The sequence below is a fragment of the Glycine max genome, chromosome 2 (assembly GCF_000004515.6).
Source record: "Glycine max cultivar Williams 82 chromosome 2, Glycine_max_v4.0, whole genome shotgun sequence".
Taxonomy (NCBI): domain Eukaryota; kingdom Viridiplantae; phylum Streptophyta; class Magnoliopsida; order Fabales; family Fabaceae; genus Glycine; species Glycine max.
Window position 1 is genome coordinate 44,850,323 of NC_016089.4, and position 16,490 is coordinate 44,866,812.

Here is a 16,490-nt window from a genome sequence, read left to right on the forward strand (position 1 = left end):
TTGTATTCTAGGATGAGAACTATAGATAAGTATTAACACTTTTATAGTTTTATATCTGCTTTTTAATTAATGGTGTTTTAGTATTTGTTTTCAGTTGTGGATTATTTTTTTCTTCTGTTAATATGAGATTAATTTCATGCTTTGACATTGTGAGAGAACACATTGTAATTTTATAAATGTATTGTTAATGATATGATTTAAATAAAAAAATTAATATGCATGGAAATTTTGTTTTATCTAATACAGTACATCATTAAATAACGCCGTTCTCAAATTAAATCCTTTTATTATATGTGTACATGGTGTGAATTGTCAAATATACTCTCCATTAATCCAAAATTTATAGCATTGATGTAATGTTACCTAATTCCACTCATTCACAAAGCAAGAGTGCCAAACTTTTTTTTTTTTTAGAAAGTCGATTAAGCTTTTTAGTGTAAAAGGTAATTATTACACTACGTCACCACTCATATTTTCTTTGGATATAAGTTGTTAAATATTGGCCCGTTATTAATTATACGAGATCAATATCCAAACGCGTACTCATGAAAATAGCAGTTAATAAACGTTTAATAATTTAATTAAGAAACTAGCAATAACATCTTCCCAAAGGTGGCAACAAGCTATTTGTATGATGCGAGGTAAAGATCAAGTGGTGAGTTGAATTGTGATTATCACCACACAAAAAACGATGTTGTCTAGTGAAATAAATCAAAGGAGGAACAACCTTGATACTCTCTCTCTGAATTTTTTTCCTAAAACAATTATTATTTTAATTTTTTAATGTAATATTATTTATATTTTTCATTTGTATCTCTTATAATATTAATAATAAGAGTTGTAAAATTAAAAAATAAATTAATAATAATAAAATTAATTTTATAAAATTATTATTTTATTTATTTATTTATTAATTTTTCTTTATATATATATATATAATCTACAACGACAGTTATAATGAGATCAAGTAGTATTTTTCAAATCTTAAATGACATAATAACAAAAGTGGACGGATGCACATATGTTGTTGAAAGCGAAGAGAATGTTTAGGCACGATGTCACTGCGTCATTTGTTCGTGTTAGGCACGTATGTATGTATTTGTCATCATTATTCTCCATTCACGAAGATGATTCATTTTTCAACTCCTTAGAAAACGACCATCATTCATTACAATGTAACAAGAACAAGTGCGTGGAAATGGAAATTCAAATCTTCTTATTATTAATATTATTATTTCGTTCTTCATTTTCTCTCTTTTCTTTTGGTTGAAGGAAGTAATTAACGTGGTGAATATTCCCTCTTCTTCTTTCTCACTCTTATGCACTTATTTGGCTTATAAGTGCAAGAAGAAGCTATTGCATTGGAGAGTCTCTCTTTGTTTCTCTCTCTCTCTCTGTCTCTTTCTTTCAATCTGTGTTTGTATGGAAAAGTCAATGGCATGTTTGGTTGGTGCCATTGTGATCCTGTGGTGCTGCATAAGCCATGTCACATCTGATGCATCGGATCACCGTTACATGAAAGGAGATTCCGTTCCCTTTTATGCCAACAAGGTGGGACCCTTTCACAATCCCAGGTCAGATTTTAAATCTATGTCACTCTCACTTTCAACAATTCATGTTTATGCTTCAGATTTCAGAACATTTCAATCCCAACGTTCCTGAAAAGATATTTTAAAAAGAAAAAAATGTATTTTTTTTGTGTTATGATGGGTTACCATTTTGAGGATGAGATTTCCTCTTGAATTTGGGTGCCTTGCATCTTTCATTCCCTACTGCTGTTCTGATTATGTGTAATGAAGGGTCAATGGCCTCTTCATCTTATGGCGTGGATTTGGATTTTGGAACCTGTTCAAGACTTTTTTGATCAGAGAAATCTAGTTGTTTGAGTGATGAAAGGGATTAATTCTTCACTGTGGATGAGGAAGAAATGAATGTGGCTTAGAAACTGTGATATTTGTTATGAATACTTTCTATTTCACAGTAGGAAACTCAAAATCAAGAGATATTAGTTTCCTTTGTTTCAATGTCGAAATACAGAAATTGTAGGCAGTGTTCAATGGAAATAAAGAATGAATCCAAACGATCAGGCTGGCAGAGTTGACCTTTAAATTATTTTAATATAATACTTACCTTCTCAATCAAGTAATGTTCTAATGCATCCCTTCTGAATTTTTACCTCTACCATACCATTTCCTTTTATTCAAGTTTGATTATTCTATGGCCTAGAAAGAAAGTGCAATATTTTTTTACTGAAAGACTACTAAATCCATTAATCTTAATGCCTGTATATAAGAATGTACATTCGGATAGTCTAATGCATGCATTAATTACTAAAGCGTAGTATCATATGCATAAATTCCATCCTCACAAAAGAATAATGACTTTATTAATTCTTTGTGCTTTCCCCTTTTTCTTCCTTGCCACAGTGAGACATACCGATATTTCGATCTTCCCTTTTGCTCGCCAGGTTAGTTTGCAAGTACCATTCTTTTTTCTCCTATTTCCTACTAATCTCTTTGGTTTCTCCTATTCCCTTTAATTCCAAAACTTGTTAGCTGCAGCTAATGTGGAAGAAAAGAGGGAAGATCTTGGTGAAGTTTTGAATGGGGATCGATTAGTTGCTGCTCCTTACAAATTGGACTTCCAAATTGACATAGAACCTGAAAGTTACTGCAAAAAGAGGCTTACAATAAAAGAGGTTGCTCAATTCAGGCATGCTGTCTTGAAGGACTATTTCTACCAAATGTACTATGATGACTTGCCCATTTGGGGTTTCCTTGGAAAATTTGACAGTGAAGACAAGGATGATCAAAGTGGGGCCATAGTCCACCTCTTCAAGCATGTCCATTTTGAGATTCTGTACAATAAGGATCGCATCATTGATGTTTTCATTCGAAACGATCCACAAGCAGTTGTGGACCTGACAGAAAATAAGGAAGTAGAAGTGGACTTCACATATTCTGCCAAATGGGTTGAAACAGATACTCCATTTGAGAAGAGGCTGGAGAAATACTCACAGACATCCTCACTGTCACATAACTTGGAAATCCATTGGTTTTCTGTCATCAACTCTTGTGTAACTGTTCTCCTCTTGACTGGATTCCTGGCCATAATACTCATGCGTGTGCTCAAGAATGATTTTGTTAAGTAAGAACCATTCTCATTTACTGTCTCAGCAGTGTGTACTTTCAAGGCTTTAAACCTCTTAATTCGATGAACTTGTTGTATCAACCGTTTCAAACATGACAGGTTTACTCCTGATGAGGAAGCAATTGATGACCAGGAGGAAAGTGGATGGAAGTATATTCATGGTGATGTGTTCAGGTACCCAAGATTCAAGTCTTTGTTTGCAGCAGCACTTGGAACAGGAACCCAGCTATTTACACTGTGAGTTACCACCAGCTTAAGTACTTATCTTTTAAAGGTGTTTTTGCCTTTTGTTGTTCAGCTCTTTCTTGACCATGATTATTTTCTCCTGCTTTCAGTACAATCTTCATCTTTATGCTCGCTCTAGTTGGTGTTTTCTATCCATACAATAGGGGAGCTTTGTTTACTGCACTGGTGATCATATATGCACTAACGTCTGGCATCGCGGGCTACTATGCAGCTTCCTTCTATTATATGATTGAAGGAAAAAATTGGGTACATTACATTATTACTTCATAGGAATTTCTCTGTCTGAATAGCTAGTGAATTTGATTGAAGTTGTTGCTGAAATTCCTGTTGGATATCAGCATATTGTGTAGTTTACTAGCTTTTGAAAATCCATAAGGATCAAACAGTTTTGGATTAAAAATGTTGCCTGTTAAGAAGAATTATTATTAAAGAACAATGTTTAATTGTTGTGTCATAGTTTCTTCTTGTTGTGACCTTTGCTTTAAACAAGTGAAAGTACACTGCAACCAAAATGAAGTACACTAATAGAGGTTTTGATTTGTTGCTTGACAGGTTAAAATTTTGGTGTTGACTGGAAGTTTGTTCTCTGGACCTTTGTTTTTCACATTCTGCTTTCTTAATACTGTTGCGCTCGCCTATAACGCCACCGCAGCGCTTCCATTAGGAACAATTGTGGTTATTTTCCTCATATGGACTCTTGTAACCTCACCTTTGCTAGTGCTGGGTGGGATTGCTGGTAAGAATAGCCAATCAGGGTTTCAAGCTCCTTGCCGCACCAATAAGTATCCTAGGGAGATCCCACAAGTACCTTGGTACCGTACAACTCTTGCTCAAATGGCTATGGCAGGTTTCTTGCCCTTCAGTGCCATTTACATAGAACTCTACTACATTTTTGCTAGTGTCTGGGGTCACCAAATTTACACCATATACAGCATTTTGTTTATTGTTTTCATCATCCTGTTGATTGTCACTGCTTTTGTCACTGTGGCATTGACATACTTTCAGCTTGCTACTGAGGACCATGAATGGTGGTGGAGGTATGTAAACTTTTTACATGAGAGTGCCCTCACTGTTTTCCTAATCCATATTCCTCCGTCTGCTAACGGTTTTGATTTTGGCGTGATTAGGTCTTTCCTTTGTGGTGGATCAACTGGCTTGTTCATATATGGCTACTGCTTGTATTACTATTATGCAAGATCAGATATGTCTGGCTTCATGCAAACCACTTTCTTTTTTGGCTACATGGCTTGCATTTGCTATGGTTTCTTTCTCATGCTTGGAACTGTGGGTTTCCGTGCTGCTTTGATCTTTGTCCGTCACATATATCTTTCTATCAAATGTGAATAATAGCTTACTGGTACCAACCAGATGCTTTCTTATCCCTTTGATATAGCGATACAGAAGCTTTTCCTCTAATGTCCTTGTTCTTGTAGCAAATGATTTGTCAAAATATAGTGAGGGAATATTTTAAGAGCCTGAAGTGCTTTATACAAATGCCGAATCCTAGATTTCTACCAATTCTTCATATAGTCTCAGAACATGTATGACAGTAGTGTAACTCACAAAATTCTCTCTGAGCTATAGAAACTTTTTGCATTACTTTCAAATGTAGAAATATATAGATATGGATACAAATTTCTGCTTTAGCTTCTTATATTCTCACAGAACATGTATGACAGTAGTGTAACACATAATTCTCTCTTGGAATTATAGAAGCTTTTTGCATTACTTTTAAGTTTCTGATAGGCTTATGTTAAGAGCATCGTACTATTTGCATCCTAAGTTCCTAATTCCTGAAAGGATTCTCTTTGGATCCGATGCTACTAATTCTAATACCAATATGCAATATCAGAATAATACCTCTCTACCTCTACAATTGACCTTTTATTTGTCTAAATCTAACCATTATGAGCGGCTTTTGCTTCAGGGTATGGTCAATATCATAGGCAAAATGTTGCAAACTAACAAGATAAAAGGACACACTGCCACTAAATTAAAGTAGATTTCCTGTTAATTCTATAATAATAATAATAATAAATAATGTTAAAAAAAGGCACCACCGTATTTCGAAACAAATACATTCTAAATTTAAGCCAAAATAATATTTAAGTTTTTCCACCAATGGCATCTATACGGCAACTTATCCTACATGAAGCATATTATAAAGGCATCAAAGTATAAATCTTATCATCAATCTTCCTCCTAAAGGCGTGTTTCAAAATACACATTATTCTTAAATTATTATATGTACGGAAACGAAGTAAAATATCAAAGTTTAAACCATCAATGTAAAACATGATAGTTCAGGAATGATCTTTAGTCTAAAACTTGCGATTACAAAGCATGAAATTCAATGCACCAGGAATAAGTTTTAGTATACATTATCTATAAATGTTAATGATAGCATTCACCAATCTAAACATCTGGCAACAAAAGGGCTAGTCCCAATATTTTTCTCCATGAAATCCATCCAACATCTGATACAAGCATTCCATGATAACTTTCAATACTTCCAAGTAGACCCGCCAAGTCTAATAACCTCTTCACCTCCACTATCCTTTCTAGGAATTCTTTCCATGTTGGCATCTCCTTTATTATCCCCTAAATCACCATACATGTCTTTAAGTTGAGCTAGATTACTCGAAGCAGAAGTTCTCTTACTCTCCTCTCTCTGAGGACTAGAACGTGATTCATACTGAGCAGTGCCAGCTTGCAGGCTCCGACTTCTACTCCGACTCCTGCTCCTACGATAGTGCTTACTACCATTGTCATAATCCCGGCTGCTTTCTCTCTCTGTGTACTTAGACCTCTTGTCATAATCAAAACTCCTCTCTCTCTCTCTTTCCCGCTCCTTATCCCTCCTGATTCTGTCCCTATCCTGATCTCTGTCCAAGTCACGATCTCTGTATCTTTCACGGTCTCGATCTCGCTCCCACTCCCTGTTCCTATCTCGGTCACAGTATCTGTCCCTATCACGTTCCCTATCCCTGTCTCTGGACCGTGACCGGTCTCGTTCCCTATCCCTATCAGGATATTCACGGCTCTGGCTGCGGCGATTACTTGGAGATCTTCTTATGTCATCACTGCCATTTTTTTCATGAGAAGGTAATGTACGGCGAATAGGTGAAGAATCCCTTGTGGAAGCCCGATGTGGAGCCCGCTGACCAAAAGAGACAGAAAGGGCAGCTTTAACAGAAGGTGGTCTTCGGGCAGTATCATCAGAACCGTGACGAGTAGTTTCCCCTGTTGAACCAGAATGTGTAGTGGGGAGCTTCAACTTTTCAAGATTAGACACAACCTGCCGCAATACAGGAACAGGGATGCGAGGAAACAACGTGTCGAAATAATACTGCAACAGCAGAACAGACTCATCAATCCCTTAAAGTATAGTTAAATAATCAGGAATTAAAGGGGTATAGTAAACTTGGGAACTGCACCAATCAAGTCTGTCAGCCAAGGCATATAGTGTACCATGCACAATATTCCCAAAATCATAAAACATCAACACAGAACAAAGATGACAATTACCATGAAGAGGTAGTAACCACTTAACCCAAAGAAACATTTAACATTGATATAAATACTAGCTATTCATGAGAATAGAAAGAACAAGATTAAGCTCTTGTGTGCCTCTCTAGAATCCTGTCATGCATTAAAAACAGAATTAGATGTTTCAGTTCTTGCATTTATTCCTCCATTTGAATTAAAAATATCCATAAGTTTGAATCATTCAATTTTCAGTCCTCAAGATTTTGGTAAGGCATCTAAAGCCTCTCACATTCTGCTGGCAAGGGGGTCCCAGCAACTCCCCCACCCCAGAAATGGAATCAGTTGTTTAGGGGAAACAAGGGTTGCAGTTAACAGAAATCCTTGGTACTTCTTCACAATTTACAATACCATGTATTAGAAATGTGAACAATAAGCATTACAAAACACCCTTACAATTAATCAGGAAAGTAAAAAACAAAAAACAAATTTAGTTACCAATAACATTATAGCAGCATATCTAATTAACACAAGTAGAAATCATCAAAGCAAGGATACATTCAGTCTTATGGGCAAGAATATCAACTCCCACGCACAAAAAAAAAAAAAACTAGGTTCAAGCTCAGGCTTGAGAATATTTATTCTCCAAGAATTTCAGTCAAAGATTGAATGTTGGATATGCTATATAATTAAAAAAATTACAGTATATAGAATTATTTTACACATACAAACTTAAAAAGTTAATATCCATTCATAGCAGAAATATAGAAATGCAAATGAAAATACGAACTGAAACAAACTTACAATCCAACAAGCCAGCACCTTACATAGAAACTCAGACGAACTCTCATTTACATGCAAAACAAGAAACATATCAACTAGAGTAGAAAAGTACATGCAAAAGTCTTGATGAATTTTGACACCGAACCTCCCAAATTTCAGGATGGACAGCTACATATTATATGATACAGAATGGTAGTTACAATGGTTGAAGACATAAATTGCCAAGTAGAAAGAAATTATATCAATTTAGCCTACATCTTTCTATAAGACCTCAAAGAAATTAAGCTTCATAAAGGATAATCCATAAAGACTTGAAGATAAATAGAAAAAGGCAGACAGGGATTATAGCTCCATAAGACTTGAAAGTTAGAACATGTTCCAAAGCCAGAAGTAAATACCCAACTAGAGGTGGTGTAAAAAGTGAGACCTGGATCTCCTATACTATCGGGTATCATACAACTGGTAAATAAAATTTCCAGGTGAAACAAAAATGCAAATTAACAATGTAAAAGACAAACAATAGCTCAATCTCTGAAAGAAAAGGAAAAAAGAAAAGAAGAAATGATGATAAGTGAAATGAGAAATCTCATTTTAGTCCCTAAAAGATACACCTGTCATTGATTTTTAATTTTTATCAATTTATTTCCAGGGATCAAACTATTTGATAACATGCATGCATGTCTTTCAGCAAGAGGTTCTACTCTAAAGCAACTACATGAAAAAGTACTCATTTTTTTTTACTAGAAGCCTCTCTAGAGATGAGAAATCAACCATCATGAGCATGCAATCAAAAAAGAATGTGAGTGAAAGAAAGAAAGGAAGATTCTTTGGAACTAATTCTTATCAGAAATTACTGGTAGCTATAAAAGTTTTATATCCAAAGATACCGAAAGCACCTCATACTGTTACTCCAAATTATGGGATGATGAGGACATATCTGCATCTGCAATCTTGTGATGCATCTGAATTCTGGTAGGAGAGCTCTGAAGAGAGAATTCTCAGTTTAACTAGTCAATACTCGAATCAAATGATTTTTCCCCTTGCCATTGTGTGGTGTACATTTAAAAATCTCTAAATAAAAAAGGTCAGGGTATAATTTGCCAATTTATCATGTAAATTAATTTCATTGTCTACAAGCAAAACGGAAGCATGAATCCAAAGAGGGTAAACCAGGAAGCATTCTCTTACGTAAAATATAGCCTGAAAGATTTAAGGATAACAAACCTGTCCAAGAAGCAAATCACGGACATATACACCCATTGTAGTCATTCGACCATTAGATCCGGGAGAAAATTCCTGAAACACAGCATCAAAATTTAAAATGAATAATAATTTATATATTACTTAAGATTGGAGATAATTCAAGACAACTGAAACCCAAACAAGTAATTATCTTACAAAGCAAAGGAACGCATGGGCAAAACATCTATCAATTACCAAAGACAGATTTGTTTAAAAGCAGATCATATGAAAAAACCTGGCCCACAAATTCTTTTTGACAAGACATGCTATTAGCATGGTATGTAGCAAAGGTATTTTCAGTGCTTAGACAAATGCAAAATGGAATAACAAAAAAATTATATCCATGTTTCACCACTTTGATCAAATCCAACTTGAGGCATGATGAAAGTACACACAAATGAAATAAGGCAATAATCTATTAATTTTAAGTAAAAAGTTATAGGAAAAAGAATTATCAGAATATAGAAAGATCATAACCATGTCATCCTACCTCATCATCTTTTACATATGGCTCAAACCAATTCCATAGTGTCTTTGGATCAGCACAATATCTCAGATAGAGAAATCCAACCTATAAACAATAAAAAGAATCAATACAGAGCGTAAGATAAATGTACAAGGAAAAAACTACTAATGAGAATGTTGCATACAGAACAGTCTCTATTTTGATGCCAAGCAGAATATAATCATACCATCCTTCATCTCATTAAAACAGAAGAAACCCAGCCACAAGGCCTCCCACCTAATAGGGTTTGGGAAGGGTAGATGTATGCAGCCTTACGCCACAAATGGAGAGATTGTTTCAAAGATATGAACCCATGATCTCTGGCATCATAAGGCAAAAATCCTTACCAATGTGCCAAGGTTCACTCTCAGGAATTGAATTATTACCAGAAAGAAACCATTTGTTCTTTCAAAGAAATTGTTTTTAAAAGCAACTTAAAAGTGGGGAGATTGTTAATTTCTTATGTATTATGTAATTCGTAGTTTCTGAAACAAAATAGTTTTTCATTTCTTTTGTCTTTTTCCCCCAAATAAAACTTTACCACAGCCAGAGGAAGAGACAGATAAAGAGAAAAAATATATATATAAATTAAAATCAAAATGTGATGTACAAAGTATAAAGCAACTATAACAACAGGGCCACCTCAAATCAAAATGTAAGTGGATAATTCCCAAGTAATGCAAATAAAAAAGTAACAAGCGTATGATGAACAAAGAATCTATATAAAATCTATCACAGCAAGACCAGACAATCTCACCAAATGATGTTTTTGAGTGTGGCTGAGATTGTGGTAGCAAGCATAAATCGTGGAAACATACAATCCTACAATCTAACATGCAATTTTGGCTACCTTACATTGACAACTCAACAAAAATCCACCAACTCACTCAGTCTAGGCTCTGTTATGGCAATTCAACTATGCAATTATGCTGCAAAAAAGTGATTCCAATACAATCAAATAGTCTCACGTGCATGCATCTCCTCTTGATATACAAAATAACTAACTATTCAAAGCAAGCATAAAACCGTAAACTTGATTAGAAATGATCAACAGAAAGGCATCAATGCGCAAACCAACAAAATTTTCAAGCGCAAACAAGCATACCATAATGAACACAGAATGTTTTCACTCCTAAAAAAATAAATCAGTAAAGCCCCATATACATTGTCAGGCACGCCTACATACCGCTCTTATGTAAGGAGAATCGAGGTGTTTTAACAGCCCATGCATTTGCTTGACGGTGAGCTTCATAGTAAAAAACTTGTACAGAAGACAGAATGCAGTTGAAGGACCACGACAATTCCCCGTCATCCATGGCTCCACGTGATCAACTTGATTGTAGATCTCATCAATAACTTCGTGATACGTTTTCAATCGATAGAGCTCCTTGAAGTAATCAGACGAGAGAATATTCATACAAAGCACTTTCTCTAGCAAGGAGTCAATCGGCCTGCCACAAGTCTGTATCTCCATGATGTCGCAAAATATATAATATTGCTCCCACCACAGTTACAATTTCAAAATGTCAGCTACCAGCATGTGAAGTCACAATCACATTCCTACAGCAAAGAACAAAACAAGTGCGAATGAATACTCAAAACAACAATAATCATAATCATAATTATAAAGATGAACTAACAAACATGAAAAAGCTTACAAAAGAAAACAATCATTAGCTACAAAAATCTTGCAACAAATTAACAAGCAGTAGACAATTTTTTTGTTGGGCACTAAAATTTCAAAGGTTACATTAAAATAGATCCGCTCAGTGAGAACGAAATTTGGTACTTGCGTGAAGGAATTACTGTGATAAAGTGAATAAACGAAATCGGTTGAACGCGCGAATGGAAATAAAACAGAAAGGTAGGTGAACAGAGGCGCGTGAAGAAGGGAACAAAAGAAATCAAAATTGAAATTAGGGATTTGAAGAGGAAAGAGAGGGAAAAGTAATGAATGAAAGAAAGAAAGCGGAGTTGAAGAAATTGGTACCAATTGGAGGGGACGAAGGGAGAGAGAAGAAGGTTGGAGCGCGGTGAAGAACCCTAGCTTGAGAGGCTGGCTCGATACGTTTGCGTGGGCAAACTCGGAACGCAACTTGTAACGCAGGAGACATCTGTTGCAGGTTTTCTTTCCTTTATGTTTATTCTCACTGGACCGGACCGGACCGGACCGGCTCACGGAGGAAAAAAAACACCATTTATTTGGCACAATTTTTTATTTTGATAAAAGAAATTTAATATAAAATAGATTTAGAAAAATCTATCTATCTATCTAACACGTCTATTTTAAGATAAGAAAAAAATAAACGGTCAATTTTACTTTTTTATTCCTATATTTACACGTGTCAATATTTGGAAAATTTTTCTTTCATCTCTTTGTTGTTTTTTTTTTCTTATTATTTTATGGCATGTGATAAATATTGTAATTAATAAAATATAATTTTAATATTTAATTTTACTATGCAATAATAATTTTACAAAAAAGTATAATTTATTTTAAAAATGAAATATTTTTAAATTATCATTTTGTTTAGAGGTCACTAATAAAGAAACTATTAATATTAATATATTGTTGATTGTAAATAATGTAACAACTATTGATATGTGTCGACTTTTTGAGTACAGACTTTTGTGTTAAGCATGGGCAAATCGTTTTTCTCCTATGCTATACCTATCAATGTCGTGGCTTACTTATTTGATTTGATGTATCTCTTAGATTTGATTTCTTTGGATGAGAAGGTATGGACAAACCTTTTTTCCAACATTGTCAACTTAAGCATTGAGGGAATACGACTGCATGAAGTGTTTGATTTTGACTGAGTCATTGAGCTTTTCACGCCAAAGCTTCAATCTTTTAGCTATTGCGACACTGATCTTTATGATTTTTCTATGAAGGTGAATTGGTCTTTTGTGGAGAAAGTGGATATTACTATGGACTGTTTGACCACACATGCTGATTTTTCTATTCGACTAATTGAATTATTTAAAGTGATGGCAAGTGTATATAGTTTGTATCCTTATCATTTGAGATCATTGAAGTAAGCATAATTCTTTGTCAATTGGGTTGGGTACTTCAATTAACAGTAGTTATCTTATAGTGCTCAGGGTCGTGTTTAGAGAAATTAGGGCCTAAGGTAAAATTTATAAAATAAAATTAATTAAATATTAATTTTTAATTTTTATATTAATATTTTAATTTTTTTTAAGCTATAAAATCATTAATAATTCTAAAATTTCACTCTCATTCAATAAAATAGCTAATTCATTTAATTTATCTTATAATATTATTGATTTTAGATAACGATATAAGTAATTTTAATTTTAAAAAACTTATTTTCAGTAACAATCGTTACATGTATTATTAATAATTAATTACAAGATAATATCATTATTTAAGTTCCCTGTTAAAACGTTTATAATATACCATTAAAAAAACAACTTTAAAAGTTCAATGGCCATTGCTCTAGCCATGATTTGGATACGTGAATTTTGAAAAATTAATTATTGCAATCTTATTGCTACCATTGAGTCTTTATAATTTATGATATCATCCATTTACTTAATTGTTGTGTTGTGATTTGAGTCACTCAATGAATTTTTTATATTTGTAACTTTTTCGTTAGAAGGCCTAAGTTGCCTTGTTGTATGTATAGTCCTAATTGTGCTTTGAACTAAATTTTTGTTTCTATTGGATATTTCTTAGGTTCTAACTATGTTTTTTTATCTACAGAATTTCCAGTCTTTTCCTTTTAGTAGAGTGCATACTTTTGAGTTAAACATGGACAAACCTTCTTCCTCCTAACATACCTACCAATGTCATGACTTACTTATCCAATGGATCCCATGAATTTGATTTCTTTGGATAGGAAGATATGAAAAATGTCTATAAATAAAACCTCTTATTGTTTTCATTTACCATTTATCATAAATGCAAAACATTGACACATTGGTTATTTGAGACAAGACTTCCCAATCTTCCAAAACAGACTCTTGATTCGTTACAACCCTTTCCCATGCAAGATTTTTTGAAAAAAGTGGAATATTTGGAAGTTATCTGTTATTCGAAGCTTTCCAGGAATAGGCAGAGCGAATTGAAAATTGACCATTTGTGATGCCTTGTTAGACAATCTTATCCTCCTCATTCATGCCATTAGAAGGGTTCAACAAGAGCACCTTGTCACCAACCTCCCTTGGCATCATGCTTTCCAAATACTTTGAATTTCAGTTCCCATTCTCATTAATAACATCACTCAAAGATACTTAAGTCATACAAATTCAAGTTGGATATCGTCGTACCCATTAAGGGGCCTACTGATAATTACATAGAAGTGTTCCCAACATGTGCAGCGAAAAATTATGATATATTTTGCATTCAAAAATATACAACAATAATAAATAGAGAAAAATAGATTTGTGTACCCGGATGTGCGTTCTTGAAGTAACAAAAATTTTTCTTCAATAATGTGAAGTACGTGTATCCACACCGAAACCAATATCTACTATAAACTATTTGATGAGTGAAACTTTAAAGGGCAAATCCTCTTTCTACTTCAGGTCTAAAACTAGGCTTGAATTTTTGTAATTTGTGTCTGGTGCACTTTGTCTCATGTAAATGCTTTATTTATAATGGTAAAGAGATATGAATTTGGGTCTTTTTCTCAAAGAAAACAAAGGAAAGATTTTATTTAAATAATTTCATATCTCTTTATCTTTATAAAAGTAAAAATTATCACATATCTTTTATTGTAAGAAGCTTTCTGATATAAGACAAAGATAATTCACAATTAATCACATGACTAATTATGATAATTAATCACATGATCTAATCTTAATATGTAGCAATAAAATATTATTTACATTTTATGGACAACTTTCACATCTATAAAATAATATTCCCCTTTTTATATTAATTAAATTCTTGTTGCTAGCAAAAAATATAATAGTATTCCATTAAAATATTTATTTGATTAAATTAAATTCTCTAATTTAATTATCAAATAAATTATTCTCTTTTACAAAGATTGAAACACTCATTTGTATGTGTGTGATCCGTAGGTTTAATACTAAACCGATAATAAATTAATCATAATTAATTTACTAGTCAAGGTTGACATCTAGCAACATTCCTTGACGCCCGCATAACATGAAGTAACATCTTTTCCCTTCTAGAACCAATAGAAGAATAATGTAATATTTTCTTCATTATTTATAGCTCAAGGTTAACTCTAGAGTATAGTATTATTGTCAAATTCTAATGAGCTAACACACTTAATGAATGACTTAAGAAACTCTTTTTTCTTTCATTTGATTGTCTTGGTCATTGTCTTAATTCTATCATAGATCTCAAACTCATTACCTAGAGTTTATGGATTCTTTCTTGATTAATCATTAATTTTAGAAGTATTTAATTATATTCAATATTCATTCAACTAGTGCTCTAAGACATTAGGTTTCCGAAATTAAAATATAACAAATAACTTGTTAATTACTATGATAATCTCAGATCAAAGGAAACTATTGTATTTCTTCTTGAGAACTTCCTATTGACATATCAAGATAATATTAACTATCAAGAATTCTCAATTAAATCAGTTCAATGATGACATCACATATACATCATTTATATATGCAATTTAATAAATGAGATCTATTAATCTTTATCCAATAAAGATCATTACATATATATTGATATATCTGAATTATTATGTCCTATTCACAATAATCCTACAATCAAGAACAATTTAGATTAAATTTATAAAGGACTTGTTTTTCATTATCATAATCTCTATCATGATAACAAACCTCTAATTTTAATCAAGGACTTGTCAAATTAACAATTTAATAAAACAATAAATATGATAATAAAATAATGAATATTTTTTTACTAAAATTGATAACATGATAGATTGGATCTTGGACATACATATTTATCCCCAACACCTACATCTGACACCTAATCATTTTTCTATAAGAGAATTTGAACCTCATTCCCCAGCTTCCATTGCACATTGCTATGAATAGACAGGTTAGGTTCCGCTTCCACAACCATAAATCTCTTGTAGCACTGGAACCCATGATTTGGAAGGTTATGCACACATCTCCCATCCTACTTTACACATAAATGCATCATTGTTGATTATTCCTCGTATTATAAATTTAAAGATGAATTCATATTAAATAATTGAATTTAGAAGTGAAAAATAATTTTAAATACAATTTTAAAAATGTACTCCTTATTCTTATAGAAGTGGAAAGTCAAACACACCACTATGCAACAATGTTGTAATACAAACAAATTATAGAACCTATTGAAATAAATGGTCTAACATAATCAAATGAGCTATCCTTCTCAGGTTTAATAGTTCCTGTCAAAACCCAACTATACCATTTTGCATATAGCTTTGGGTATCTCTTCAGCTCTGGATCATCCCTATCAACATAGTATAGCCCGAAGCTCGATCTATATCAAACCAACAATTCAAATACATCTAGGAAAGACCATGCAAAATACTTTTTGTTTGATCCATCTCTAAGAAAAAAATTAGGATGCCTATGATTATTAAAAAGCATATAAAAATCACAAGTGTTAATTTTAGGGACTTATTTCAATTGTGTTTTGAATTTTGTTTCATTCATCGAATAAGTAACTTGTTATGAATATCAATAACCTAATATAACTATATGGTTCAATAGATTTACAATCAATTATTAAAAGCTTCTTGTAGTAATGAAGAATTGTTTTTGGTTGTTATGGTTGTCTACACAAAAAAATGAAACAACTATATACCTTATTGCATCAAGCACACCACCAATGTTTCCATGCAAGTATTCCATCCTTGACACATCTTGAAGTGATGAATTTCTCATTGTTCGTTGACCTAAAAGACAAGCCAGATTTTCATCGATAATTTAATCCATTTGAACTTACCTTGTGTGACATTGACAACATATGTTATAAATGGTTCACCAAATCTTGAATAAATCCATCTAGGCTTAAGTTTTACAATTCCAAGCATTTGAAAAGGTCATATGTTGGAAAATACTCGATAATAACAACTAATGTTACAATTTGTAACAT

At 33.0% G+C, this 16,490-nt stretch overlaps 2 protein-coding genes across 4 annotated transcripts; one reads left to right on the forward strand and one right to left on the reverse strand.

Annotated features, from left to right (window-relative positions):
- Positions 1-1,130: 1,130 nt before the first annotated feature.
- On the forward strand, positions 1,131-5,042 carry LOC100794738 (transmembrane 9 superfamily member 2). The gene is made up of 7 exons (XM_003518317.5): positions 1,131-1,574; positions 2,427-2,467; positions 2,562-3,147; positions 3,250-3,387; positions 3,486-3,642; positions 3,949-4,433; positions 4,524-5,042. The coding sequence occupies exons 1-7, from the start codon at positions 1,423-1,425 to the stop codon at positions 4,741-4,743; spliced, it is 1,779 nt and encodes a 592-aa protein (XP_003518365.2). The 5' UTR covers positions 1,131-1,422; the 3' UTR covers positions 4,744-5,042.
- A 708-nt stretch (positions 5,043-5,750) lies between these two features.
- Positions 5,751-11,559, reverse strand: LOC100788237 (pre-mRNA splicing factor SR-like 1). Of its 3 annotated transcripts, XR_005888122.1 has the most exons (7): positions 11,403-11,559; positions 10,599-10,972; positions 9,398-9,478; positions 8,890-8,961; positions 8,562-8,736; positions 7,687-7,833; positions 6,636-6,745 (listed from the first exon to the last, which is right to left on the reverse strand). XR_005888122.1 is itself a non-coding variant. In XM_026126378.2 (6 exons), exons 2-5 carry the CDS (start codon positions 10,884-10,886, stop codon positions 8,571-8,573), a joined length of 519 nt encoding a protein of 172 aa, XP_025982163.1. In that variant the 5' UTR covers positions 10,887-10,972; positions 11,403-11,559; the 3' UTR covers positions 6,696-6,745; positions 8,562-8,570. The 3 variants fall into 3 exon arrangements, 2 of the variants coding, with proteins under 2 accessions (XP_003519321.1, XP_025982163.1); XM_026126378.2 differs by lacking the exon at positions 7,687-7,833 and having other exon boundaries at positions 6,696-6,745; positions 8,562-8,648; XM_003519273.4 differs by lacking the exons at positions 7,687-7,833; positions 8,562-8,736 and having other exon boundaries at positions 5,751-6,745; positions 11,403-11,558.
- Between the last annotated feature and the right edge of the window lie 4,931 nt (positions 11,560-16,490).

Bases quoted from the DNA above. Each gene is read 5' to 3' on its own strand.
- LOC100794738 (XM_003518317.5), top strand. From the start codon at position 1,423: ATGGAAAAGTCAATGGCATGTTTGGTTGGTGCCATTGTGATCCTGTGG. The intron at 1,575-2,426 runs GTCAGATTTTAA...TCCTTGCCACAG, and splicing joins GGACCCTTTCACAATCCCAG to TGAGACATACCGATATTTCG. The intron at 3,643-3,948 runs GTACATTACATT...GTTGCTTGACAG, and splicing joins TGATTGAAGGAAAAAATTGG to GTTAAAATTTTGGTGTTGAC.
- LOC100788237 (XM_003519273.4), bottom strand. From the start codon at position 10,886: ATGGAGATACAGACTTGTGGCAGGCCGATTGACTCCTTGCTAGAGAAA. The intron at 9,479-10,598 runs GTATGTAGGCGT...TATTGTTTATAG, and splicing joins ATTCTCCTTACATAAGAGCG to GTTGGATTTCTCTATCTGAG. The intron at 6,746-8,889 runs GTTTGTTATCCT...CTGCTGTTGCAG, and splicing joins GTGATTTGCTTCTTGGACAG to TATTATTTCGACACGTTGTT.